General features: G+C 41.2%; 2 protein-coding genes across 2 annotated transcripts; both read right to left on the bottom strand.

Annotated features, from left to right (window-relative positions):
• Nucleotides 1-306: 306 nt before the first annotated feature.
• On the bottom strand, nt 307-11,822 carry LOC130490638 (vomeronasal type-2 receptor 26-like). The gene is made up of 5 exons (XM_056864452.1): nt 11,661-11,822; nt 6,874-7,749; nt 4,335-4,562; nt 2,591-2,717; nt 307-1,205 (listed from the first exon to the last, which is right to left on the bottom strand). The coding sequence occupies exons 1-5, from the start codon at nt 11,820-11,822 to the stop codon at nt 307-309; spliced, it is 2,292 nt and encodes a 763-aa protein (XP_056720430.1).
• Nucleotides 11,823-18,456: 6,634 nt separating this feature from the next.
• Nucleotides 18,457-26,811, bottom strand: LOC130490637 (vomeronasal type-2 receptor 26-like). The gene is made up of 6 exons (XM_056864451.1): nt 26,660-26,811; nt 23,844-24,135; nt 21,402-22,265; nt 20,419-20,646; nt 19,443-19,569; nt 18,457-19,355 (listed from the first exon to the last, which is right to left on the bottom strand). Exons 1-6 carry the CDS (start codon nt 26,809-26,811, stop codon nt 18,457-18,459), a joined length of 2,562 nt encoding a protein of 853 aa, XP_056720429.1.
• Between the last annotated feature and the right edge of the window lie 1,122 nt (nt 26,812-27,933).

Here is a 27,933-nt window from a genome sequence, read left to right as displayed (position 1 = left end):
ATATATGGTGATCTCAGGGAGCTTTGGGTTGGTGGGCAGAGCAAGCAGATGCAATCAATTAATAGATCAATAATAGCCTTTAATTGATCAATAGAGTCAGGACAGAGTCACTAGAATTTAAATATCTTTAAAAGTATTTGCTTCTATAGCTGTACTACTATTGCAGAAATTCTAGAAATATAGAATTGTCGAAATTCTAAAGACTTAGGCTGAAGTCCTAAGAACACATTCCTGTGACTAAATGCCTATGGATAAAACAGGATTTACTTTCAGAGACCTGCTTAGAATTCCTCCACTTGATTGCTACTAATTTCTTAGTAGTACGTGTTCCTTGCTGTTCAACTCAGGCCTCAGAATAATGATATAACATTTTGGAGAAAAGACACAACCCAGTAAACCAGCACTAGAGGACAAGATGGAGAAGATCTCCACAGCCACCATGTATTTCCCCTTCGTGCTCAGATACGTTGGCACAAAGGACAGCCAAACACTGAAAAACACCAACATGCTGAAAGTGATGAACTTGGCTTCATTAAACGTGCTGGGCAATTTGCGAGCAAAGAAAGCCACAAAAAAGGTCACACTAGACAGCAAACCCAGATACCCCAGAACGCAGTAAAACATAATGACTGATCCTTCCTTACATTCTATTACTGTTTCTTTAAACATTGAATGGGTGTCCACATTTGGGAATGAGGGAGCTGTGTAAAGCCATAGACTACAAAGTCCTGCTTGAATAATACTACAAGAAAGAACGACGGAGTATGCCAGTCTCTTCCCCACCCATTTCCTTATCTTGCTCCCTGGCTTAGTGGCCATGAAAGCCAGAACCACAGTGATGGTTTTTGCAAACAAGGAAGAAATAGTCACTGAGAAAACAATGGCAAAGATTACTTGACGTAGAAGGCAGCTCAGCATCTGAGGCCGACCTATGAATAGTAATGAGCAGAGGAAGCAGAGCAGGAGGGAGATAAGTAGACCGTAGGTGAGACTCAGGTTGTTGGCTTTGACAATGGGGGTGTTCCGGTGTTTAATGAAGATTCCAAGTACTAAAATTGTGATGACAGACATGGACACCACCAAGAAAGTTAAAGTGATCCCCAAAGGCTCATCATAGGACAGAAAGTTGAGAACCTTTGGCAGGCATTGATCTTTGTCTTTGTTTGGATATTCATCGTCCGGGCATTTGGAGCATTCATCCATGTCTGCACAACAAAAAGATTCCAATTGGTTTCTCAACAGTATCATTTTTCTGTTCACATAAATTCTTATTAATCACCCAGTGAAATTAATGGCCCTATCCTTTGAAATATCATTTTTATACACTTATGCATTATTAATCACCCAGTTAAATTAATGGCCCCATCCTTTGAAATATCATTCTTATACACTTATGCATATTCTAAACAATGAAACCTTTAACCAAGACACTATTAAGGCTGCAATCCTGAAGGGAGGTGATGAATCTCTTTAGGAGCTGGCATGATCCCGTGCCAGTGTAGGTGCCACCTTATCATGAAATAAAAAGGCACCTATGCTGGTGTGGGGGCAATGACACTGGTGCCAGGAAGCGACACTACGCCACTGTGTGGGGCTCTGCCACTGGCCAGCTATGCTGACAGTGAAATGCTGGAAGTGGGAGCCCACACTGGCGTGGGGTTGTTGTGGTCACCAGAAGTGTATTCCCTGAAGACTTAGAGTGATAGTGTGAACAGAGAATGGAATAGAAGTTAGAAACATTGTAGATGGAGAAATAGGTGCTGAGGACAATTCCTTCAAGGCTTAGGTATAGTATTCAAGCACTACCTAAGTGACAGGGATACTTTTATACATGAATATCTATGTTATTAGAAATATAAAATTCATAGTTTAGTAATAGTCTAATATAAGTGAAGAATCCCATAGAGCTGGCTTAATTACACAATAGATCTAAATGAAGAAATAACTGTTTTGTTCTCACAAACACTGGAGATAGAGAAAAGCAAGGAACATCCTGTAGTACACAATTTACTGCTGTAAACAAGGACACAATTTACTGCTGTAGCAACATAAGAACCAGACAAACTGAAATGAGAAAGTCATGCCTGAAGGGTTCTGGGGATATCACACTTAGGCAATAAGGGCATTAGATCACCAGTCAGGCCATAAAGTTCCCGGACAAATGACATAGTACAACAACATCACTGTTTTCCTTTGGAGTCCCTTGCACTAGTTTAAGATTCTCGATGGTGGGCAGAGCCCCCAAATATGTAACCCACCAGACATTTGCTTTAATGAGAGCCTGCTGCATACAGAATTGCTCCTCAAATCTTTCAAGGGAAAGGATACATTATGCTGGTGCAGGGAATTTATATCACCACAGATTATTGCCATGATCATTTACCACAAGTATTCTGAGATTTGCTTTCGAATAGCTGGGGACAAAGTTACCTGTGAAAGCTGTGAATTTTACCATGAATGTGTTCTACACCCCAGCTTAAAGTGTTTGTTGATTGACCATAAGCAAAGTTCTGCAAAGGCTAGAAATAAGGTCATCCAGATATTCACATGTTCTTAAAAGGTTTTCTAATAACGACAATATTTCTCCTACCCTTCTTGTTTGAAATCTTTCCTTCAGGACATGGAGCACAATCATAACAACAAAATGGCTTCCCCTCCTTTGTTTTTCTGCTGTAACCTGGCTGACAGTTGTCATTGCACACAGAAAAAGGTTGGACCTATCCGTATAAAGACAATGTAACATATTTGTTCCTTTTTCATCTTATTGGCTGTTTCATCAGTAAATGTGGGGAAATTCTCATTCCACCCTCCCCCCGCCTGTGGCTGAGTCCAAGTCCTCAGAGGCAGAACTGGAGCAGTTGGCTGTCTCATCGGCAGCCCAGGAATGCCGCTGAGGAGCCTTCCCAGCCAGATGCCAAATTAAAGAGGGCGTCAGATGCTTCTACGTCTAGCCAGGCCATGGGATTCCAGTCCCCCTTGGAGGCCCAACTGCCAGAACCAGCCAGACACTCAGAAGAGTCCTCCCCCACGGTTCACCAAAGGCAGAATCTCCAGACCCTGCTTCCTGAAAAAAGACGATCGGCTCGGCTGCAAAACCGGAGAGGCATTCCAGCTGTAGAGAATGACAGTGAGTGATGACAGTACCAACCTCACTCTGATAGCTGGCCAGATTTAAGACATGGCTAAAGTCAGCCCAGGCGTGGAAGCAACGTACTGAATTCTTGGTTTCAGCTGACCTCCACTCCTACACCCCACTCCGTTTGCTGTCTTGTCTGAGAACGACTTTGGACTGTTTGACGACAATGCTTGCTGCCTTGCCTGTGACCTGGACCTTGGACTGCTTGATGACGACCCTTGCTGCCTAGCCTGTGATACGTAAGAGACCCCGGGCTGACTTCTTGGACTGCTTCCCATGCTTTGCCTTACCACTGCTGACCATATTGTTTCGGTGCAGCCACCCAGTCTGCAGAAGCCTCAGCTTTCGTACCCTCTGCCACTTGCTGCCATGCCCACTCTCACCATGCTGCCATAGCAGCCCCAGCCAGCCTGCCCTGCCAGTACAGGAATGATGTCATTGGAGTAGGAGAAAAGGACTTTCACCCCTTCCTCAAAGCCGCAGCGGCTGGGTATGATGTGGCCATGAGACCGCCGTGGTGCCTCCACAGAGGTTTCACACTGCTGTGGGAAGGGGAAAGGGACTTTTAAAAATAAAATTTAGAAAAAGGGAGGAAAGGACCCAATAGAAAAAACGTAAAAAGAGTGGTGGGTGTAGAAATGCTGCTGCTGCAGCAGGCATTCCCAGCCCAAAAGGGTTTGGAAGCTGCCTAAAGGTAGTTCTACCCCATGGACAGGCCAGGGACTCCTCCTAGGATGCCAGCACGGGGACTTGCGGGAGGTTGTGCCAACGTCCAAGGGTTGCTCTGATGCCAAGGTCCCGGGGGGTAGCGTAAGTGCCCCTACGTTGGCATCAGTGCCAGTTTGCATGGCACCACCTCCTATGCCCATCTGGTCCCCAAACTCAGTAGTGGGCTGTTAATTTCCAAGAGTCTGCTAGAATATTTTTGAGCTGGATGAGTGCAGCTAGGGTTGCCAACAAATTGGGAAATTCCTGGAGATTTGGGGTGGTGCCTACAGCAGGTTGAAGCAGATAGAGTCTGTGGAGGAGTGGAGCAGTCCCTGGGATCTTAATTGTAATGATCAGCCACCTGACACCCAAGAGTAAGTGCTATTCACAGTTCACTAAACGGAGTGGATAGAGAAATGTTCTGCATTGTTATAAAACATCTTTGTTTGTTTAAAAGGAGTGTTTACCACTACCTGCAGCCTGATCCCACCTGATTAAACTTCCTTTGCCATGTGATTAACTCCTCATTAATGCTGAACTCTGTGCCTGGTGAAGCCTGTAGATCCATCCTTCCTACTTTCACTCTTAGAAAGCTTTGGTTTGGGAAAGTTACCCAGTTGATAATGTCAAATCCAGTTTCCAGTTCACCTCTCTCATTAAAGTGAATGGGGTCCCCAGCAGTGTTGTTAAATGAGACACTCCTTAGGAAAGGGTGAAGCTGGAGGGATAGAGACATAAGCAGAGCTTAGAAGATAGCAAAGTAGAACAAATGAGTATGTTCCCTAATTTCCACAAAACCATTTTTCAGGTATTGGGTTTGTTCACTTAGGGCATTCTTTTTTGTGTGAGGGTGAATTCATAGCATAATAGACCTCTAAAAATGAAAAGATGAGCTTTATTTACAGCTTATCACATATTTTTTGTTTATATTTAATATTTATTAGCAACCTTCCTATTTTACAGAATTAAGGGTAGCCTGCAATGCAAACAAAACAAAGACCATAACTGACCATAAAAATTAAAAACCACAATTTAAAATCACAAGTTAAGACTGCTCATAAGTAGAAACTGAATTAATCAAATGCTGCCTGTGCTGTCTGGTCTGGAAGCCTTCTAAGCAAGTTCCAGCCCCTTCCTGGGCTTTCGACGGCCAGGGATGGCATGGCTGAGGCACCACTGCAGTGGCTCCTAAGCCGTTTCCCGGTCACCAAAAAGCTTTGATTTTTTAAATGAGGCTTTTTGCCCCATTGAGAAAAGCTATTCTACGCCTGCAAAAAAGCAGGTGCAGCAACGCCATTCTCCTTGCCGGCATGCTGTGCGAAAAGGGGCAGTAAGCTGCCTATCGGCAGCTCCGCCCCGCAGCATGCCGCGACATCCCTGGGTGGCATTGCTGCGGCAGCACTGGGAGACTGGTGTCCGAACTCCCCCCCCCCCGGCATTGAGGCCACTCACTCTGGCATAAGTAGCTTGGGTGCCAACACAGGGGCCCCAGTACTGGTGCATCCCTTTTTTAGCTTCCTAAGGACTTTTTTCCTTGGAGGTCAGGAATGGGCTGCCAGACAAATGATTGGAGTTGTTTCAAGAATAATTAATTATTTGACTTGAAACTAATTTAAATGATTGTTCATAGGTTTCAATAACTAATAACAAGTGCTTTATGAACAAAATTCATAACTCACTTTGTCACATACCACACTGACTCATACAAGCTTACACCATGAAAAAATTGTTGGTCTTTATCTGCCCATTCTGGAGAGCAGTGGCAGCCAGGGATTGCGTGGCCATGGTGGTGGTGTGGTGCCTCCAAAGAGGTTTTGTGGCTGCTTCATGGGGCAAAAAGTGTGGGTTTTTTAAAAATAAAAATGGGAAAGGAGGGGGGAAGCCCCATAGGAAAAAACTGATGCTGTGCCAACAAAATGGTGACCAGAAGACACTCTATATTATTATATTGAAAAATGCTCTTGCAAAAATGCAAGTTTCAGAAACACTTTGCCATGTGAACCATCCGAGTAAAAGTGCCACAGACATGCATTTATTCCGGTTACACTTTTATGGACTAAGACATGGGCTTTGAGGGTGGACCAGAAAAGCAGCACCACACATGCTTTGGTTGACAGTCCCAGGTATGTGTTGGGGGGGGGGGCACAAGAAGGAAGGGTAGGGACAATTGAAAAAGCATTATGTCATATCCCCTCAGCAAGTAATAATATTTATTTGTGTGTGTTAACAGTTAAAAATGAAAGAAAGGAAAGGAAGCTGTTCCTAGGAACACTAAAAGAAGAAAAGTGTGGATCAAATCCTGTTCTGATTAGGAAATGGTGTACTCTTCGAACATTTCCCATACTCAGTATTAGGGGCGAGTACTCTGCTTTACAAATTGGGGAGGGAGGAGGCAGAAAATACTTGTTTGTCATTTTTTGGCATTTTTTTGGCTGACAAAATGGCTCCTTTAAACAGAAGCTGGAAAAGCCTAAATATTCCGCTTTGTGGCTTTTCAGGATTCCCCAGATGCCTCCATTGAAGCCTACGGGAAAACTTTGCAGGGCTCGGGGGGCTGTTTTTTAAGGTAGAGGCACCAAATTTGCAGCATTGGTGCTGGTGACTCTCCTTATGTGAACTGCTGAGATTGGTAAAGATTGAGTGGGGGTCCAATTTTATTGGCCCCCAAATGGAGTAAAACTGGAGGCCAATAAAATTGGACTCCTTGATCCAAACTTTATCAAACCTGGGGGTTCTTCTAAGGAGAGTCACCAGCAGATAGGCAGCACATATTATGTTGATACGCTAAAAATCAGCCCCTTCCTGAGCCCCAAAAATATTCCCCATAAGGTATAATCTAACAAAAAAAATTCAGAATTCCCGAAAAAGCTAAGAAACCCATACTGGTATGGAAATCCAGCTTTTTTCAAAAACCCTGAATATTTTCTAGTCTAATATACCCGAATTTTTTTTTGGGGGGGGCTTTTGTTGTTTGAACACCCCTACTTAGCACCAGTGATAATAGAGTTTCACTAGATCTAACAAATTACCTGCCAAGATTGCTGACTTGAAGTTTGCAGGAGGTCTCCATTCTTTGACATTGTCTTGTATTTTTGTCTGGCTACACACAAGGTATGTAAAGCTTGTGCTATTGCATGGACAGCATTATAGATGCAGTAGCTTTGGGCAGTCATGCTCATTTCAAAGAAAGGACCAGGGAGGCTCTCCAGCTTTTCCTCCCCAGTGCATCTGCGTTTTTTAGCTTTATCCACTTCGGAATCTGACAGTAAACACATAAAAGCCTGTTCCCAGAAGCCCCGGATGAAGCCATCTTCTTTGGGCCAAGGAGAAGTTACAGTATGAAGGAAATTTTGAAACTCAAACACCTCTTTGGACTTAACTGTAAAGGATAAAGAACCATGGAAGACTTCTATGTTCAACATCCGCTCAAATGTGTGCAATGAGAAATCCCATTGGGCTGTCATAATCCATACCTTACCCATGATTGCCTCAGTCATAGCGTCCATTTGTGCGACAAATAGAAACCATTTCAAGGAAATCATGGTGTGAGTATCTCCACTTATAACAAATACTTTCATTTTGATCTGAGTTAGGAAAAAAGACAGATTCTCTTTGGATCTTGGCAAGAAGAAATCATCTATCATGTCTTCAGTGGAAGTGAAAGGTGGAAGCCTGTCAATGAAAGCAGGGCAAATGCCATTCTCAGATAGGAGTGCCAACAATATCTGCACAAACGTGTCTCCTTGACCATCATTGACTGCAATGATTCCAACCCATGTCCATTGGAAATGCAGAAGAAGCCGCACCACACCAGTGCATTGATTTGTTTCACTAGGGACCATCTGGTAAATGGAACGTAGTTGGGTTTTCTCCCTCAGTTCTGGAGAAAAGAAGCAGTAAGTGACCTAATGAAGAACATATGGACAGTTCAAAGGGGTCAACAATGTTACATCTCTTCCTTTTTCCCACTTCTTAATTCCAAATAATCAGTAAATATTGTAACAATTTAAATGGCCTGTTATATGTACAATCATAAAGAAACCAATATATTAAATAAATGAGGGAAATGCTTAACAGTTTCATCATTAAGGAATTCATGGCAGCAGATTGAAGGGGATCAATGTAACTGAAATTAATGTATTGTATTAACCATTTTTCAGATACTACATGATGTTTCCCTACAGTTTCCCAGACTCATTTTTTTCTTTACTGGTTTCAGACCAGTATCACTGGTGATTTGGGATCAAATATTTTTAATAGCTTGTTCTTGACCTTTTCATTATGACTCATCAATTTAGTTGATTGTCAACCAATATTTGTGTAGGAAGGAGATCTTTTCTTGGAAGAAAAGGAAGTTAAATTGGTTATTGCTCTACTCGTAAATTTTAACTGTTTACCAAATTATATAGTTTATTTATGTAAAACATTTGTTAGCCCCCTTACTCTCTTGTAGAGCTCAAGGTAACTTGCAATTTAAATAAAATATTACCAAAAACACAATAAAACTATTTTAAACCCTGTAAAAGTCACAGTTTAAATCATAAGGTTGATCATCAATCTATCTGGTCAGGTTTGCTTTAATAAAAGAAGAAGCAACAGCAAAGAGAATATTTTTTTTACAGCCTGGGTCCCTCATATTTATCTGGTTTATTGCAATAACATCACTACCATAGCAGCCATAACAACTTCACCCTATTTATAGGCATATACCAGAGAAAAGTTGATCATTATGCTGCAGTTTTGTTTTTGTTTTTTTTACAGTTTCTGCTATGGATATGCATTATTTCTATTTCATTTATTGTACAGAATTTATATTTTATTATAGGTATTCATTTAAAAATCAACATTCATATTTTTATTGTTGTATATGATAATGCTATACTGGTTTTATTATCTTTATCTTCTCAGTCATTTAGAGAGCCAGCCAAATTAATAATCTAAGGACTGCCAATAAATGCCTCATTGATATTCTCATTTCACCACAAGATTTCACCAAAAGATTTCATCATAGCCTTCATGAAATAAAAAACCCATGTGAGAAATGAACTCTGTAAATTTACATCAGAAACAAATCAGTCCAGAAAGTTCACTAAACAGGATGCATTGCTGTCATTTGGGGCCAGCCCAGAGGAGTTTCTATATAATATGAAAGAACTGTAGAGCAATAGTGATCACAATGGCATCAAATTTAATTTATATGCAAATGGGAAAGTGACTGGGAAATCTCACACAATTACCTTTGACTTTAAAAGAGGGAACTTCTCTAAAATGAGAAAACTGGTAAAGAGGAAGTTGAAAGGAACAGTTAGGAGGGTAAAATCTCTTGAAAAGGCTTGGGGGTTACTTAAATCCAGATTACTAGAGGCTCAGCTAGCTTGTATACCGCAGGTCAGGAAAGGTAGTAATAAGTCTAAGAGGTCACTACAATGGCTAACGGGTAAGGTGAAGGAAGCAATTAGAGAAAAAAAAGTCTTCCTTCAGAGACTGGAAGGTTTGCCCAAACGAGGCGAACAGAAGCAAACACAAACTTGCCCAAAAGAAATGCAAGCAGATGCAAAAAAAAAAAAAAAAAAGGTTTTGAAGGGCATATTGCTAAACACATCAAAACAAACAATAAGAAATTCTTTAAGTATATTAGGTGTAGGAAACAGCTAGGGAAGCGGTTGGACCATTGGATGACAATGGGAGTAAAGGAACTCTAAGGGAGGATAAAGCGATTGCTGAAAAACTAAATGAATTCTTCTCATCTGTCTTCACTGTTGAAGATACAGGGCCGATTCCTTCTCCTGAACAGAGATTTTGGAGAGGGGACAATGAGGAACTGAGGCTAATAGTGGTAACAAGGCAGGAAGTCTTAGAACGTTTAGACAAACTGCAAACTAACAAGTCACAGGGACCAGACAGTATTTATCCTAGAGTTCTTCAAGAACTCAAATGGGAAATTGCTGAACTTCTAACAAAAATATGTAATATGTCCCTTTGATCATCCTCTGTACCAGAGGACTGGAGAATGGCCAATGTAACACCCATTTATAAAAAAGGTTCCAGGGAGGACCCAGGAAATTACAGGCCAGTTAGCTTAACGTCTGTTCCGGGTAAATTAATGGAAAGCATTATTAAAAATAGAATTGTCAAGCATATAGAAGGGCAAGGTCTGCTGGGCAAAACCCAACATGGCTTCTGTAAGGGTAGGTCCTGTCTCACTAACCTATTAGAGTTTTTTGAAAGCATCAATAAGCATGTGGACAGGAATGAGCCTGTGGATATTGTGTATTTGGATTTCCAAAAAGCTTATGACAAAGTCCCCCACCAAAGACTGCTAAGCAAACTTCATAGTCACGGGATAAGAGGAAAAGTCCTCTTATGGATTGTGAGCTGGCTGAAAAAATAGGAAGCAGAGAGTAGAAATCTATGGTCAGTTCTCACAATGGCGGGATGTGAGCAGTGGGGTGCCTCATGGATCTGTGTTGGGACCGGTGCTTTTCAACCTGTTCATCAATAACCTGGAGTTGGGATTAAACAGTGAAGTAGCCAAGTTTGCAGATGACACCAAATTATTTAGGGTGGTTAAAACAAAATCGGACTGTGAAGAGCTCCAGAAGGATCTCTGCATACTGGAAGAATGGGCATTAAAATGGCAAATGAGATTCAATGTAAGTGTAAAGTGATGCATATTGGGACAAAAAATCCCAACTTCACATATACACTGATGGGATCTGTGCTGGCAGCAACAGACCAAGAAAGGGATCTTGGGGTGGTAGTGGATAGCTCAATGAAGATGTCAACCCAGTGTGCGGCTGCTGTAAAAAAAGGCAAATTCCATGCTGGCTATAATTAGACGAGGAATAGAGAATAAAACTGCTGATATCATACTGCCCTTGTACAAATCTATGGTGAGACCACACTTGGAATACTGTGTACAGTTCTGGTCACCACACCTAAAAAAGGATATTGCAGAGTTTGAGAAGGTGCAGAAAAGAGCAACCAAACTGATTAGGGGAATAGAGCAACTGTCCTATGGGGAGTGGTTAAGACGTTTAGGGCTGTTTAGCTTGGAAAGAAGGCGGCTGAGGGGAGACATGATAGAGGTCTATAAAATTATGCATGGTTTGGAGAGAGTGGACAGGGAGACGTTTTTCTCCCTCTCCCATAATACTAGAACACAGGGTCATCTGCTAAAGCTGGAGTGTGAGAGATTCAAAAAAGATAAAAAGAAGTATTTTTTCACACACATAGTTAAATTGTGGAACTCCCTGCCCCAGGATGTGGTGATGGCTGCCAGCTTGGAGGGCTTGGAGGGGAGTGGACATATTCATGAAGGAGAGGGGTATTCATGGCTGTTAGCTAGAATGGATACTAGTCATGCTGCATACCTATTCTGTCTAGTATCAGAGGAACATGTCTATTATTTTGGGTGCGATGGAACACAGGCAGGATGGGGCTGCTGCACTCGTCTTGTTAGTGGCTTCCTAGAGGCACCTGGTTGGCCACTGTGTGAACAAACTGCTGGACTTGATGGGCCTTGGTCTGATCCAGCAGGGCCTTTCTTATGTTCTTATGTAAAATCTGCATTTAAAAATTTTACTTGTAGAACACAGAAAGCATGGATCAATCCTAAGGACACTTTTCTAGGAGTAAGCTCACTTCTTAGAAGATCTGCTTACGATTGTTCCCTTGGCCAGTTCTGTACCTATTTTTCATCTATTTCTTTTTTTTCTCTTTTTTTCTTTTTGTTCTTAGAATGAAGTTGTAACAGAAAGATGGAAGAAGTGCCAAAATTGTGAAATGATCAGACACCAAACATCCATAGCCCTACCTGTGGAATCTTGTAGGCACTGAAGATGTTGGCCATGTACAGGGACGTTTCAGAATCAAGTCCACCAATGACAGAGATCACATTCTTCTGTGTATCACAATGGTAGTTGGGGATGATGTTTTTGGAACTGAACAGGAGGTTCAGGGTGCTCTGATAAGTCATCCTTGCATTGAAGTAACTGTCACAGATAAGGAAACCCAGGCTGACGTTTGGCAACATCTTGGGGTTGTCATTGATCTCCTTCACAGCAAAGGCCAAGGCTAGAACATGCTGGTAGTTCTTGGCAATAGCGCTAAGACAAGGTTTGCATGTTGCATAAGACAAATATTGTGCACAGCATAAACTCCTTGCAACTCTATTACTATTGTGAGAACATCTGTAATCAGTACATAACCAGCCTCGTTTACGCACTAGCAACTTGCCTCGCAAATCACCCGCATCCAATACACAAGAATCGAGACCGCCTTTAAATTCCTGTTCCCACCACGCCTTCTTTCCCTGCTGCACTTGAAAATCCCCAGACCGGCAAGCTTCCAGGCATGCCCAGTCAGTGCTCCAAGCAAGGGTTGTGATTGGTTCAGCTTTAGTAAGGGAGGCGGGGCATTGGCTGGTAGCAGGAATGAGGACGCATTGCATGTTCCCACTTCAAGGCACCGAGTGTGGAGGACGCTTTATTTTTTTAACTCGCCTTATCAGCGGATCCTCTTACCACGGAGAAACTGCGCTCTGGAGACGTCCTGGGAATCCTTCGGGTGAGTTGCAGTGGGACCATGCAAGGAAAGCCTGCAGAAGCGGGTGCCACAAATGGTAAGTGCGGACACGGCCCAGGGTTACACATATTATTTGAATTAAAGGTTACATCTAACTATAAATATTAAATATGGAAACCATTGTTAGATATTGCAGAAGTTCACAGATTTTTTTAAAAAAAATACATCTCCAAACTGCAGAGATTAGTTTCCGTGGAGAATTTCACACTTTAAAAAAGGAGGAAATAAAATTTAATTTTTCCTCAACACTATAAAGAGAAAAGTTGCCACATGTCTTACGCAATTAATCAATCTACTTGACAGCAGATATCATGGTATCCGCTTCTCAGAAAATGTCATTAGCTGTTTAATCTAGGGAGTGATATATTTATTTCATGGAGTATTATTTTGTGGACATGCTTAAACAATGTGGGCTAGAAACTCTACTTTATCTGGACAAAATGGGAATTTTCGTTCTTCTGCAATAATTTTATTGTATCGCCCTTGTGTCTCAGCTGCGTATTAGGCATTGCATCTCTCCGATAAGAAAGCTTGTCTAAACTTATGGATTTCTAACCAGCAGAAATAGTCTGGCAAGGAGAAAGTTCTGTTGAAGGGTAGCCAGAAGAAGTGAGGTGAAGTGGATTGGATCCAGCCTGCTCTTTCACTTAAGCTCCCCCTAAACTACTTCCTATTATGGACCAGTTACAAATGACTCTTGTCCATGCAGATCCCACTGTTCGAGCAGAGCCCTTTCCCTTTTTCAGCAGCAGAAAAGGTGGATACATCCAACTCACTGCTACTTGACCCTTAGTCTTGTCTTCCCCTTGTACTGACAGGCTTTCTTTTATGTTTCAAATATTCATATAGATTGTATGAAATCTCCATAACTGAGAATTGGGAGTAGTTCATGTCAACCAACAGATTCAACAGCTCTTACAATCAATCAGACAAAGAGTGAAGCCTTTATTAATTACAGAAAATTTAGCCAGGTTTATCTGATTTATGGGAGAGAGGATAAAATTACAAAAATGGTATTTCCCACAAATCTCTCTGCTCTGTGTTTTAGGTTGATTTCTCTTTTTTTCTCCCTTTAACTATAGTGACTACCCTAAAAAGAAATATAAATCTGGCTTTGCCCTCACAAACAGGAATATATATGCCTCCTGGAATAAGTTTGGAAACTGAGAAGATGGTTCTGTTAAAAAAGTATAGTTGTGCTTCAGTTAAAGAATTTCCTTGTCCTATTGTGTTATAGAATTTTTTTTAAAGCACTTACACATTTGTATCAATTAGCTGGGTCTTTGGGCTTTCTGTAAAGGAGAAGGAGTCAAAATAAGGGAAGAGCTGTGAAGCCATCCCTCCAATGATGAGGTCACCTGCTTGGTAATACACATGTGGAATTTGGAAGGGTTCACTCATGCCACACATCAGTGTATGCGCCTTGCATTCAACTGGTAGCAGTAGAAATAATAGAAACACCTGCATGGAAAATAGCATTGCTATCTTAAAATAAAATCATAGAACAATTGTCAGTTTTATCTTACTCGTGATTATCTATCAACAGTTTAATTACAATGCCCTCCTTTTAAATAAGCTTGACTCCTTTGCTGGAAAGAGTACAAACCCAACCTGTAATACCAAAAACTACACTATAGAATCCTTGACTGTCCTTCATAGCATTATTGAATGGACCTATTTATCTTTTTAAAACATAATTGTTGGTTATGCTCATGGCCTCTGAAAATCCATGAGGTCCTGAGCAAGGATTACTAGTTTGAGATAATTGTAGGATTCACAATTATTACTTTGAAGGATGGCGCAACAGATGGAGAAAAATCCCTGACAGAATTTCAGAAAAACATGTTTTCCCCCTGAAGTTCTGAGGGCAGAACAATGAACTAAACCAAAGATAACCAAATAAAATATTACAGTTGATGTGTGCCCTCAAGTAAGGCCTAAATACTGCCACCAGAACTGACACAAAATCCCTTCTTATCCTCATAAAGCTCATTCAACCATATACTTGGCAGACAATGTTTATGGGGTGGTTTGCCTTTGCCTTCCCCAGCCATCTTCCCTTTACTCCCAGCAAGCTAGGTAGTCATTCTACTGACCTCAGAAGGATGAAAGGCTGAGTCAACCTTGAGCAGGTTACCTGAAACCAACTTCCATCGGGATCAAACTCAGGTCATGAGCAGAGCTTGGACTACAGTACTGCAACTTAACACTCTGCACCACGGGGTTCCTAGCAATACAAATTCCGTGGAAACTGGGATGCTCTAATGGCCTGAAAAAACAGACTGTTCAACTGCCACACTTTACCACATTTTTCAAGAATAAAAAGCAGCCGACAAAATGCCTGTTGAACCTGGGTCAGTAGCTTAAATTCTGGTTCTTCAAAAACATTTGGAAGCTTCACTAAGAATCGAATCTCCTTCACTTTAACTCATTGTTTGACTTAAAGGCATGGCAAGTGCTCTCCTCATACCAAAAGCCCTATCTGCACTGTCCAGTTCTATGAATGGTTAAACAATATTTAAGTCCAGTAGCTCCTTAAAGATCATGGGTGAAAATGCATGGTTGCTTTAGCCTCCTTTATTCCCTGTTACAGCAAGGATTCAGCCAGGATTGAACACATGCATTTTTGCCGAACGTGCGTTTGATTCTGGCTAAATCCTGGTTGAAACAGGGTATAAAGGAGGCTAAAGCAACCATGCATTTTTGCCCCAAGACAGTTTAGAAGAAGAAGAAGAGTTGTTTTTTATACCCCAATTTTCTCTACCTTTAAGGGGTCTCAAACCGGCTTACAATTGTCTTCCCTTCCCCTCCCCACAACAGAGAACTTGTGTGGTAGTTGTGGCTGAGAGAGTTTAAAAAGAACTGTGACTAGCCTTAGGTAGGCTTAATGTGTAGGAGTGGGGAAACCAACCCATTTCACCAGTCAGCCAGTCATGTGGAGGCGTGGGGAATCAAACCCAATTCTCCAGAATAGAGTCCGCCACTCTTAACTACTACACCATGCTGGCTCTCAGTGTATCGGGTTTATTTTTTTAGGGGGGTGGGTAAAAGCTTACATTGTCAGATGAGTATCTGACAAAGTGAGATTTGAATCACAAAGTTGCTGCTGGACTTGAGCTTTGTTCTACTACCACAGACGAATATGGATACCAACCTGAAATTATGAAGGGTTAAAGTGAGAAGCTCTGGATTCATACATGGGCTTTGAATCAAACTCTGTTCTTTTAAGCAGTATTTAGTCCCTTCTCTCTCTACCCCAAAATACATTGGTTTGTAAGGGTCCTTCTCTCTCAGGTTTACCATGGTGAAGGGCGAAAATGAAGCAGAAGTTAATCCCACTGAGTTCATGAGCATTTAATTCCTTTTCCCTATGCACATCCCTCCTTTCTCTCCTCCTTTCTGCCATTAAGTGTTATTTAATGTACCTGGAAATGGCTGGCGTCAAGACTGGTCGTCCTCACCTGAGCTCTAGCCTTGTTGTACTGTAACTGAGTCAGGCCAATAAATTCAAACCACCTTTAAAATATAAAGGTTTATTAAGGAATAAAAATTTTAAATTGATTTAAACACAGGCTGCAGAATTCTTAAGGCATACTGGCAAGAAAATAATAAGAGATTTGCTAAATATACTTATTACACTATTACATAGCAAACGTTGTAGCTATAGACTTAAGCAGTTTCAGGTCATTCTTGCTTGCATTGAGGCATTGTGATGGTTGTTGTAGATAAGGTTGAGTAACTTGAAAAAAAATAGTAGAATATAAGGATAAAGAGTGTCTCACGATGAGCATGGCTGAAATTATGGCAAAGTGAACCTAAGTCAGATGACCTATGACTTCCAATCAGAGTTATTACCAAGGAAAAGTCTCCAGATGGTTCAAACTGGTTTAGGCCAGAATACGGTTCTCAGGAGTAAGGAGTGAAACCATTCCCACCTCCCAACTTCCCACAGATGAGTCAAATTGCCCAAGTATGCTGGTATGCTGTTCTGTCCTTGAACAGGCCTTATCTGCTTGGTAACAGGCTGTCGGTGTTGCTGGTTAGCCATAAGCTCTGCTAGGCCTTTGTAACTACCAAGCAAAGTCTAGGCACACAAATGGAGAATAACTGATGCTAAGCATAAAATGGTTTTTCTGTCTTCACAGCTGGTCAGCGGGAATCTTTTTCTTGGGATGTCATGGACACATAGGGTGTCCAGGTCCCTCTCAAACTCCGGCAGGAGGATTTTGAGGAGGACCCTGAGGAGGGCTGGGTTTGGAGAGGTATAGCCAAGCCTGGAATCTGTGGTTACCTAGCAACAGCCACTGAGATCATCTGTTGCTTAACGCTACAGGCACTAATGTCATTTTCGGCTTATTTAAACTCCCCAATTTTATTTTTAAGATTTCAGATTTTTCTGCAAACCTGGGGCCCTTTCTAGGTCCGTAGAAAAATCTGCCTTCCTGTTCATAGTTCCAGTGACCGGACTTAAGGTTTGCTGACTTTGCTATTAGATATATAAATATAGATAATTTAGTATCAGAAAATTAAGAACTTTCACATTATCGGTATGATATGCTGCCTCGCCGGCAGCATATTCCTGGCAGAAGGGCTCACACTGGCATCAAAGGGGGTGTTCCTGGGGGTGGAGATGATATTAGTCAGCTCCCTAAGCTCTTTTGGCCTGGGAACGCCCCTTTTTGCAGGCGCCGAGTTATGTTATGCCTGATAAAAGGCAGACATAGCCCCATGGTACTCAATGGAGTGTTCCACAGGATTTTCTTCAAAATTACTTTCTCTGCGTGCTGCGCCATCTACAAGCCTCATGTCACTACCCCCCCCCTTTAGGATTGTGCTCTTACAGTAGGTTAGGATCGCCACTGGAGGGAGAGCATTGCAGGGAGGAGGCTATGTAAATGCATTGCAATAATATCCAAACTGCTTGTTCTCATAGTTTTATTCATTTGTTTTCTCAGTGTGGAAGTTTTCTTCTTTTATCCACTGTTATGCATGTCTCAGAAGGCTCCAAACAAACAGCAAATCATTGCCTTGCTGCCTCATGGTATGTTCCCTAGAGCACATTTGAGCATTGTGATTGGGTGCCATTTTCAAATTCTACATGTGTTGGAGGTGGTTGATAGGGTTGCAAGGTCCTCTTTGCCACTGGCGGGAGTATTTGGGGGCAGAGCCTGAGGAGGGTGGGGTTTGGGGAGGGGAGGGACTTCAATGCTATAGAGCCCAATTGCCATTTTCTCCAGGTGAACCGATCTCTATTGGCCGGAGGTCAGTTGTAATAGCAGGAGACCTCCAGCTAGTACCTGGAGGTTGGAAAGCCAATGAGCCCTTTGTGGACAGGCAAGTCGAGGTGGTGTCCTGTCAACCTGATCAGCCCCTGACTAGTGGGCAAACAGAGATGGCAGCCCCAGCCTCTGCTGGCTTAAAGAGGTGTATGGTTTTCCCCTCATACACACACAATCACTTTCTGTGAATAAAATCAGTCTGCAGGACCTACCTTACCAGGTTGTTGGGAGAATAAAATGGAGTAGGAAAGAACAACGACAGCCACTTTATTGTTGCTTTGGGGACAAAGGCTTGTTATATAACATTTTATATAAATAAAATTTGGCCTACAGTTTGCAAAAGGAATGATTGTACATGCTGTTGATTTTTCTTGTCTTGCTGAAGCCCTATCCGCAGAAGGCAAAACTGCCCATTAGGTTTTCTAACTACCATTATATATGGTGATCTCAGGGAGCTTTGGGTTGGTGGGCAGAGCAAGCAGATGCAATCAATTAATAGATCAATAATAGCCTTTAATTGATCAATAGAGTCAGGACAGAGTCACTAGAATTTAAATATCTTTAAAAGTATTTGCTTCTATAGCTACTATATGTACTACTATTGCAGAAATTCTAGAAATATAGAATTGTCGAAATTCTAAAGACTTAGGCTGAAGTCCTAAGAACACATTCCTGTGACTAAATGTCTATGGATAAAACAGGATTTACTTTCAGAGACCTGCTTAGATTTCCTCCACTTGATTGCTACTAATTTCTTAGTAGTACGTGTTCCTTGCTGTTCAACTCAGGCCTCAGAATAATGATATAACATTTTGGAGAAAAGACACAACCCAGTAAACCAGCACTAGAGGACAAGATGGAGAAGATCTCCACAGCCACCATGTATTTCCCCTTCGTGCTCAGATACGTTGGCACAAAGGACAGCCAAACACTGAAAAACACCAACATGCTGAAAGTGATGAACTTGGCTTCATTAAACGTGCTGGGCAATTTGCGAGCAAAGAAAGCCACAAAAAAGGTCACACTAGACAGCAAACCCAGATACCCCAGAACGCAGTAAAACATAATGACTGATCCTTCCTTACATTCTATTACTGTTTCTTTAAACATTGAATGGGTGTCCACATTTGGGAATGAGGGAGCTGTGTAAAGCCATAGACTACAAAGTCCTGCTTGAATAATACTACAAGAAAGAACGACGGAGTATGCCAGTCTCTTCCCCACCCATTTCCTTATCTTGCTCCCTGGCTTAGTGGCCATGAAAGCCAGAACCACAGTGATGGTTTTTGCAAACAAGGAAGAAATAGTCACTGAGAAAATGATGGCAAAGATTACTTGACGGAGAAGGCAGCTCAGCATCTGAGGCCGGCCTATGAATAGTAATGAGCAGAGGAAGCAGAACAGGAGGGAGATAAGTAGACAGTAGGTGAGACTCAGGTTGTTGGCTTTGACAATGGGGGTGGTCCGGTGTTTCATGAAGATTCCAAGTACTAAAACTGTGATGACAGACATTAAAACCACCAAGAAAGTTAAAGTGATCCCCAAAGGCTCATTGTAGGACAGGAAGTTGAGAAACTTTGGCAGGCATTGATCTTGGTCTTTGTTTGGATATTCATCATCCGGGCATTTGGAACAATCATCCATGTCTGCACAACAAAAAGATTCCAAATAAGGTCATCCAGATATTCACATGTTCTTAAAATGTTTTGTAATAATGACAATATTTCTCCTACCCTTCTTGTTTGAAATCTTCCCTTCGGGACATGGAGCACAATCATAACAACAAAATGGCTTCCCCTCCTTTGTTTTTCTGCTGTAACCTGGCTGACAGTTGTCATTGCACACAGAAAAAGGTTGGACCTATCCATATAAAGACAATGTAACATATTTGTTCCTTTTTCATCTTATTGGCTGTTTCATCAGTAAATGATTGGTTGCGGGGAAATGGTCATTGCCCCCCCCCCATGGCTGAGCCCAAGGCCTCGGATGCAGAACTGGAGCAGTTGGCTGTCCAATCGGCAGCCCAGGAATGCCGCTGAGGAGCCTTCTCAGCCAGATGCTATGAAATTCCAGTCCCCCTTGGAGGCCCAACTGCCAGAGCCAGCCAGGCAGTCAGAAGAGTCCTCCCCCACGGTTCACCAAAGGCAGAATCTCCATTCCCTGCTGCATGAAAAAAGACAATCAGCTTGGCTGCAAAGCCGGAGAGGCATTCCAGCTGTAGAGAATGACTGTGAGTGGAAGGGTGTCAGTGGGAGGCCGCACTGGCTTCCAAGGGCCGCCCTGATGCCACACTCCAGGGGGTAGTTTAAGTGCCCCTATGTTGGCATCCATGCCAGTTTGCATGGTGCAAGTGTCATGGATGCTCCTCCTCCTAAGTGCATTCGGCCCCCAACCTCAGGAATGGGCTGTTAATTTCCATGAGGCTGTTAGAATATTCTTGAGCTGGATGAGTGCAGCTAGGGTTGCCAACAAATTGGGAAATCCCTGGAGATTTGGGGTGGTGCCTGCAGCAGGTTGAGGCAGATAGAGTCGGTAGAGGAGAGGTGCAGTCCCTGGGATCTTCATTGTAATGATCAGCCACCTGATACGCAAGAGTAAGTGCTATTCACAGTTCACTAAACCGAGTGGATAGAGACATGTTCTACATTGTTATAAGACCTCTTTGTTTGTTTAAAAGCGTTTTTACCACTACCTGCAGCCTGATCCCACCTGATTAAACTTCCTTTGCCATGTGATTAACTCCTCATTAATGGTGAACTCTGTGACCTGTGAAGCCTGTAGATCGATCCTTCCTACTTTCACTCTTAGAAAGCTTTGGTTTGGGAAAGTCACCCAGTTGATAATGCCAAATCCAGTTTCCAGTTCACCTCTCTCATTAAAGTGAATGGGGTCCCCAGCACTGTTGTTAAATGAGACACTCCTTAGGAAAGGGTGAAGCTAGAGGGATAGAGACATAGGCAGAGCTTAAAAGATAGCAAATTAGAACAAATTAGAATGTTCCCTAATTTTCACAAAACAATTTTTTAGGTATTGGGTTTTTTTCAGTTGGAAATAAATTGGGTGGAAAAGCCAGAAAATACATGTTTGACATTTTTTGGGTTTTTTGGCTGAAAAAATGGATCCTTTAAACAGAAACTGAAAGAGCCTAATCTGGGAATACCGAAAAATTCGGCTTTTTCAACTTTTCAGGATTTCCCAGAAGCCTCCATTAAATTTTATGGGGAATCTTTGCAGGGCTTGGAGGGGTGCTGTTTTTTTTAATGTGGGGGCACCATATGGGAACTGCTGAGTTTCGTAAAGATTGAATCAGGGGTCCAATTTTTTTGGCCCCCAAATCGAGGAGAAATGGAGGCCAATAAATTGGACTCCCTGATCCAATCTGTATCAAACCTGAGGTTTCTTCTAAGGAGAGTCACCAGCAGATAGGCTGTAAATTTGTTGTTGATAATCTAAGAAACAGTCCCTTTCAGAGCCCCACAACTATTCCCCAAATGGTATAATGGAGCCAAGAATTTTCAGAATTAGGAAAAAGCTGAAGAAATCCATACTGGTTGGAGATTTTTTTTTTCAAAAACCCTGAAAATTTTCTAGTCTAATATACCCAAATCCGGGGGAGAAAACCCTTTTTTTAAATTGTACACCCCTACTCAGTACTAATGATAACTGAGCTTCCACTAGATCTAACAAATTACCTGCAAAGACTGCTGATTTGAAGCTTGCAGGAGGTCTCCATTCCTTGACATTGTCCTGTATTTTTGTCTGGCTACACACAAGGTATGTAAACCATGTGCTATTGCATGGACAGCATTGTAGATGCAGTAGCTTTGGGCAGTCATGCTCATTTCAAAAAAAGGACCAGGAATGCTCTCCAGCTTTTCCTCCCCAGTGCATCTGTGTGTTTTATCCTTATCCTCTTCGGAATCTGACAGTAAACACATAAAAGCCTGTTCCCAGAAAACCCGGAGGAAGCCATCTTCTTTTGGCCAAGGAGAAGTTACAATATGAAGGAAATTTTGAAACTCAAACACCTCTTTGGACTTAACTGTAAAGGATAAAGAACCATGGAAGACTTCTATGTTCAACAACCGCTCAAATGTGTGTAATGAGAAATCCCATTGGGCTGTCATAATCCATACCTTACCCTTGATTGCTACAGTCGTAACTTCCCCTTGTGCGACAAATAGAAACCATTTCAAGGAAATCATGGTGTGAGTATCTCCACTTAAAACAAATACTTTGATTTTGATCTGGGTCAAAAAAGACGGATTCCCTTTTTTATAGAAATCATATATCATGTCTTCAGTGGAAGAGAAAGGTGGAAGCCTGTCAATGAAAGCAGGGCAAATGCCATTCTCAGATAGGAGTGCCAACAATATCTGCACAAACATGTCTCCTTGACCATCATTGACTGCAATGATTCCAACCCATGTCCATTGGAAATGCAGAAGAAGCCGCACCACACCAATGCATTGATTTGTTTCACTAGGGACCATCTGGTAAATGGAACGTAGTTGGGTTTTCTCCCTCAGTTCTGGAGAAAAGAAGCAGTAGGTGACCTAATGAAGAAGATATGGATAGTTCAAAGTGGTCAGCAATGTTACGTCTCTTTCTCTTTCCCATTTCTTAATTCCTAAAAATCAGTGTCTAGAGATAAATAATGTAACATTTTAAATGGCCTATTATACGTACAATCATACAGAAACCAATACATTAAATAAATGAGGGAAATGTTTAACAGTTTCATCATTAAGGGATTCATGACAGCAAATGAAAGGGGATCAATGTAACTGAAATTAATGTAATATATGAACCAATTTTCATATGACCTTTCCATACATTTTCCCAGACTCATTTTTTTTCTTTATTGGTGTCAGGCCAGTATCATAGATGGTTTGGGAGGAAATATTGTTAATAGCTTGTTCTTGACCTTGTCATTATGCCTCATCAATTTAGTTGATAGCCAACCAATATTTGTGTAGGAAGGAGATCTTTCCTTAGAGGAAAAGGAAGATAAATTGGTTATTGCTGTACAATTTTATACAACACTAGATATATAAATTTTATTGGGAGAAAACCAATGACAACAACAACTAAAAAAAGCGAAATTACTGACAGTGTTCATAATTTAACATTCTCTCTCTCTCTCTCTCTCTCTCTCTCTCTCTCTCTCTCTCTCTCTATATATATATATATATATATATATATATTCACACACATACATATATGTATATGTATGTATGTATACATATATATATACACATATATATGTATGCATGTGTGTGTGTGTATATATATATATATATATATATATATATATATAATAAAATCAAGTCTCCCATGCTACAGCTTATATCTATGTCTTCATATTCATTATTATGTCCTGATTGAACTAAACACATTCCTCTTTCCCGCCCTTATTTATGAAATTCTCTATTTTACTTATTGTATGTGACCATACCGCATCCAGTCTCATCTCTATGTTTCTGATATGCTGTTAGCTTAACATTAACCAGCCATTCCTTTGTCTTTGGAGTTGATTTTGTTTCCTGTGACTGGCAAAGGTCATTCTAGCCACAGTTATCATATGTAACACCATACAAAGTTGATCTTTAGCTAGATTAGGTACTAGATTTATCAAGAATATCTCACATTTACATGGAATATCCACCTCCATTCCAACCATTAGATATTTCACTATATCAGCCAAAATGATATAGCTCTCTCACATTTCCACCACATGTGTATAAAATCTGCTTGTTTTCTACCACAACACTAGATTCTTAATGCTAACTTATAAGTTTCAGCTATTCATCAGAAACATATCAATCCAGCAAGTTCACTAAACAGATAGGTTGTTGTCATTTGGGGTCAGCCCAGAGGAGTTTCTATATAATATGAAAGAACTGTTAAATCTGCATTTAAAATAGTTTTCCTTGTAGAACACAGAAAGCATGGATCAATCCTAAACTTACTTTTTGGAAGATGTACTTAGGATTGTTCCTTCTGTCCATTCTGTACCTATTTTTAATCTATTTCTTTCTTTCTTTTTTGCTCTTAGAACATTGTTATAGCAGTAAGATGGAAGAAGTGCCAAAATTGTGAAATGATCACACACCAAACATCCATATTCCTACCTGTGGAATCTTGTAGGCACTGAAGGTGTTGGCCATGTACAGGGACGTTTCAGAATCAAGTCCACCAATGATGGCTATCATATTCTTCTGTGTATCACAACGGTAGTTGGGGATGATGTTTTTGGAATTGAACAAGAGGTTCAGGGTGCTCTGATAAGTCATCCTTGCATTGAAGTAACTGTCACAGATATGGAAACCCAGGCTGACGTTTGGTAAAATCTTGGGGTTGTCGTTTATCTCCTTCACAGCAAAGACCAAGGCTAGGACATGCTGGTAGTTCTTGGTAATGGCACTAAAACAGGGTTTACATGTTGCATAAGACAAATATTCTGCACAGCATAAACTCCTTGCAACTCTATTGCTATGGTGAGAGCAAATGTTTTACTGTACACAGTACATAATCGTGGTTACACACATTATTTAAATTAAGGGTTACATATAACTATAAATGAAAAATACGGAAACCATTTTTAGGTATTGCAGAAGTTCACAGATATTCCAGAATTACAACTGATCTCCAGACTGCAGAGATCAGTTCCCCTGGAGAAAATGGCTGCTTTGGAGGGTGGACTCTCTTGTATTACTCTATTGGCTTTTAGAAGGAGAAAGACTCTTCAACTAGGAACTCAGAAAGCATGCAAAACATAGTTTGATCTATAATCAACCATGTATCTTTTGAGTCAACACATATCAATATCAACAAATGAAATAATACAGGTGACTGGTTGAAGAAACAACAGTCACTTAGAACTATGAAGAGGAACCAACATTCTAAGAGCTATGATGGAGAGTAGACTATAATATATGACTGTAAGGTTTGAAAATGATTGGAGAAAGATATTGGTCCAATAAAGAACTGAATGTATAAAGAAATTGAGCATAAAATGAAGACAATCACAAGAGAGTTGCGTAGAGAGATATGTAGCCAGGGCAGATTGACCTTCTACAATCCTGGGAATGGTTCCTGTTGGGCTATTATTCCTAGAGAAGATTGCAAGCAACCAGAACTAATCCATGCTGAGAGTCAGGACGTGAAGTGCTGCTTGATTTGGACCTGGCTAGAGGTGCTCAAGACCTGAGTTCGATCACGACGGAAGTTGGTTTCAGGTAGCCGGCTCAAGGTTGACTCAGGCTTCCATCCTTCCGAGGTTGGTAAAATGAGTAACCAGCTTGCTGGGGGTAAAGGAAAGATGATTGGGGAAGGCACTGGCAAACCACCCTATAAACAAAGTCTGCCTCGTAAATGTGGGGATGTGACGTCACCTCATGGGTCAGGAATGACCCGGTGCTTGCACAGGGGACCTTTACCTTTTTTAGAGGTGACAATGGCAAGAGTAGGGTGACCTGCCACCTGCTCCTGTACTGATACATCTCAGTCTTCCCGTGTTGCAGGGAAGGAGGTGACAGGCAAGCTTCTAACTGCTAATGGCATTTCTGCTGTCTCATCTTGCTCCTTGTTCATTTTAATGACCCATTCTGCCCACAGAATCCCACAAAAATTGGTGTATGTTGTTTTTTGCATAATATATTTTTCTGTGTCTATCCCTCTTTAATTCCCTCATGCATGGCCCCATTTGTAGGCACACAACTCAACATTTCCACACCTGAGATCTCTGGTCCACTCAACTGCAGCAGACTAATTATTTCTTCTTTCCTTAGTTTTAACAGCCATTGAAAATTTACCGACCATTTCACACTTCAAAAAAGGGAGAAAATGGAATTTAATTTTTCCTTGACACTATAAAGAGAAACATTTCCACATATCGCATGCAACTGACCAATTTACTTGTCAGCAGTTAACGCAGTATCCACCTCTCGGAGAGTATCTGCAGCTGTTTAATTCAGGAGTGATATATTTATTTCATGCAGCATTATTTTTTTGAGATGCTTTAACAATGTGGGCTATGAACTCTACTTGGGCTGGAGAAAATGGGAATGTTTGCTCTTCTGCAATAAGTTTAATGTATCGCCCTTGTGTCTTGGTGGAGTCTAAGGCATTACATCTCACTGATAAGAAAGCTCATCTAAATTTATGGATCTCTAAACAGCAGAAATAGTCTGGCAAGGAGAAAGTTCTGTTGAAGGGTATCTGGAAGAAGCAAGGTGCAGATTTACGATGTGCAGAGTAATTATTTTGCACTGGGTTGGATCCAGTCAGCTCTTTCGCTCAAGCTCCCCCAAAATTTCTTCCTATTACAGACCTGCTACAAATGACACTTGTCAATGCAAGTCTCACAATCTGAGCAAAGCCTTCTCAGCAGCAGAAAAGGGGGATGCATCCAACTCACTGCTGCTTGACCCTTAGTCTTGTCTCCCCCAAGGCTTATTGTAGTGACAGGCTTTCTTTTATGGTTCAAATATTCATACAGATTGTATAAAATCTCCATAACTGAGCTGATAATTGGGAGGAGTTAATGTCAACCATCCGATTAAACAGCGCTTACAGTCAATCAGACAAAGAGTGAAGCATTTCTTCATTACAGAAAATTTAATCAGGTTTATCTGATTTAGGGGCGAGAGGGTAAAACTACAAACATGGTATTTACTACAGACCCCTGTGCTCTGTGTTTTAGGTTTATTTCTCTCTCTTCCCCCCCCCCCTTTAACTATAGTGACTACCCTAGAAAGTAATATAAATCTGGCTTTGCCCACACAAACAAGAATGTATATGTTTTCAGGAATACGGTGCTTGTTTGTTTTTAATTTGTAAATTAAGGAGATTGTTCAGTTAAAACTAAACAAACCAAAGCTGTTCTTGTGTTAAAGAGTTTCCAAGTCCTGTTGTATGTTATTGATTTTTTTTTAAAAGCACTTACACATTTGTATCAATTAGCTGGTTCTTTGGGTGTTCTGTAAAGGAGAAGGGTTCAAAATAAGCGAAAAGCTGTGAAGCCATCCCACCAATGATGAGGTCACCTTCTTGGTAATACTCATGTGGAATTTGGAATGGTTCACGTATGCCACACATCAGTGTATGTGCCTTGCATTCAACAGGTAGCAGTAGCAATAATAGAAACGGCAGCATGGAAAACAGCACTGCTATCCTGAAATAAAATCATTGAACAAATGTTAGTTTTATCTTACTCGTGATTATCTATCAGCAGTTTACTTACAATGCCCTCGTTTTAATTAAGTTTGACTTCTTAGATGGACAGAGTACAAACCCAACCTGTAATACCAAAAACTACACTTTAGAATCCTTGACTGTCCTTCATAGCATTATTGAATGAAACTATTTATCCTTTTATAACATAATTATTGGTTATACTCATAGCCTCTGAAAATCCATGAGGTCCTGAGCAAGGATTACTAGTTTGAGATAATTGCAGGATTCACAATTATTACTTTGAAAGATGGCACACCAGATGGAGAAAAATCCTTGACAGAATTTCAGAAAAAAACATGTTTCCCGCCTGAAGTTCTGAGGACAGAACAAATGAACTAAACCAAAGATAACCAAATAAAATATTGCAGTTGATGTGTGCCCTCAAATACGGCCTAGCTACTGCTACGAGAACTGACACAAAATCCCTTCTTATCCTCATAAAGCTCATTCAACCATTCGCCAGAATGCTCCATGAACGGCTTCTGATCCCAGTCAATTATATAGACCTCATTTCTTCTGGTTAGACTTTGTAAGACCCCATGGCAAAATCACATCAGAGGGTTACCAACCTCAAGGTGTGGGCTTAAGTTTTCCTATGATTACAACTGATCCCCAGACTACAAATGTTAGTTCCCCTGGAGAAAGGGGAAGATTATAGAGCATCAGTTGGTATACTGTCCTCTTTCTAAAATGCCAACATCCTCTGGCAACCCAATCTAGAGAGGGAATAAATGTAAAGGTAGTCCCCTGTGCAAGCACTGGGTCATTCCTGACCCATGGGGTGATGTCACAGTACGAATTCTGTGTAACCTGGATTGCTCTAATGGCCTGAAAAGCCAGACTGTTCAACCGCCACCCTTTACCACATTTTTCAAGAGCAAGAAAGCAGCTGATATAATGCCGGTTGAACCTGGGCCAGTAGCTTAAATTCTGGTTCCTCAAAAACATTTGGAAGCTTTGCTAAGAATCGAATTCTTCACTTTA

Source organism: Euleptes europaea, chromosome 18, assembly GCF_029931775.1.
Source record: "Euleptes europaea isolate rEulEur1 chromosome 18, rEulEur1.hap1, whole genome shotgun sequence".
NCBI lineage: Eukaryota > Metazoa > Chordata > Lepidosauria > Squamata > Sphaerodactylidae > Euleptes > Euleptes europaea.
Note: the sequence above shows the minus strand (reverse complement) of the source record. Positions and strands in the feature narration are given on the sequence as shown.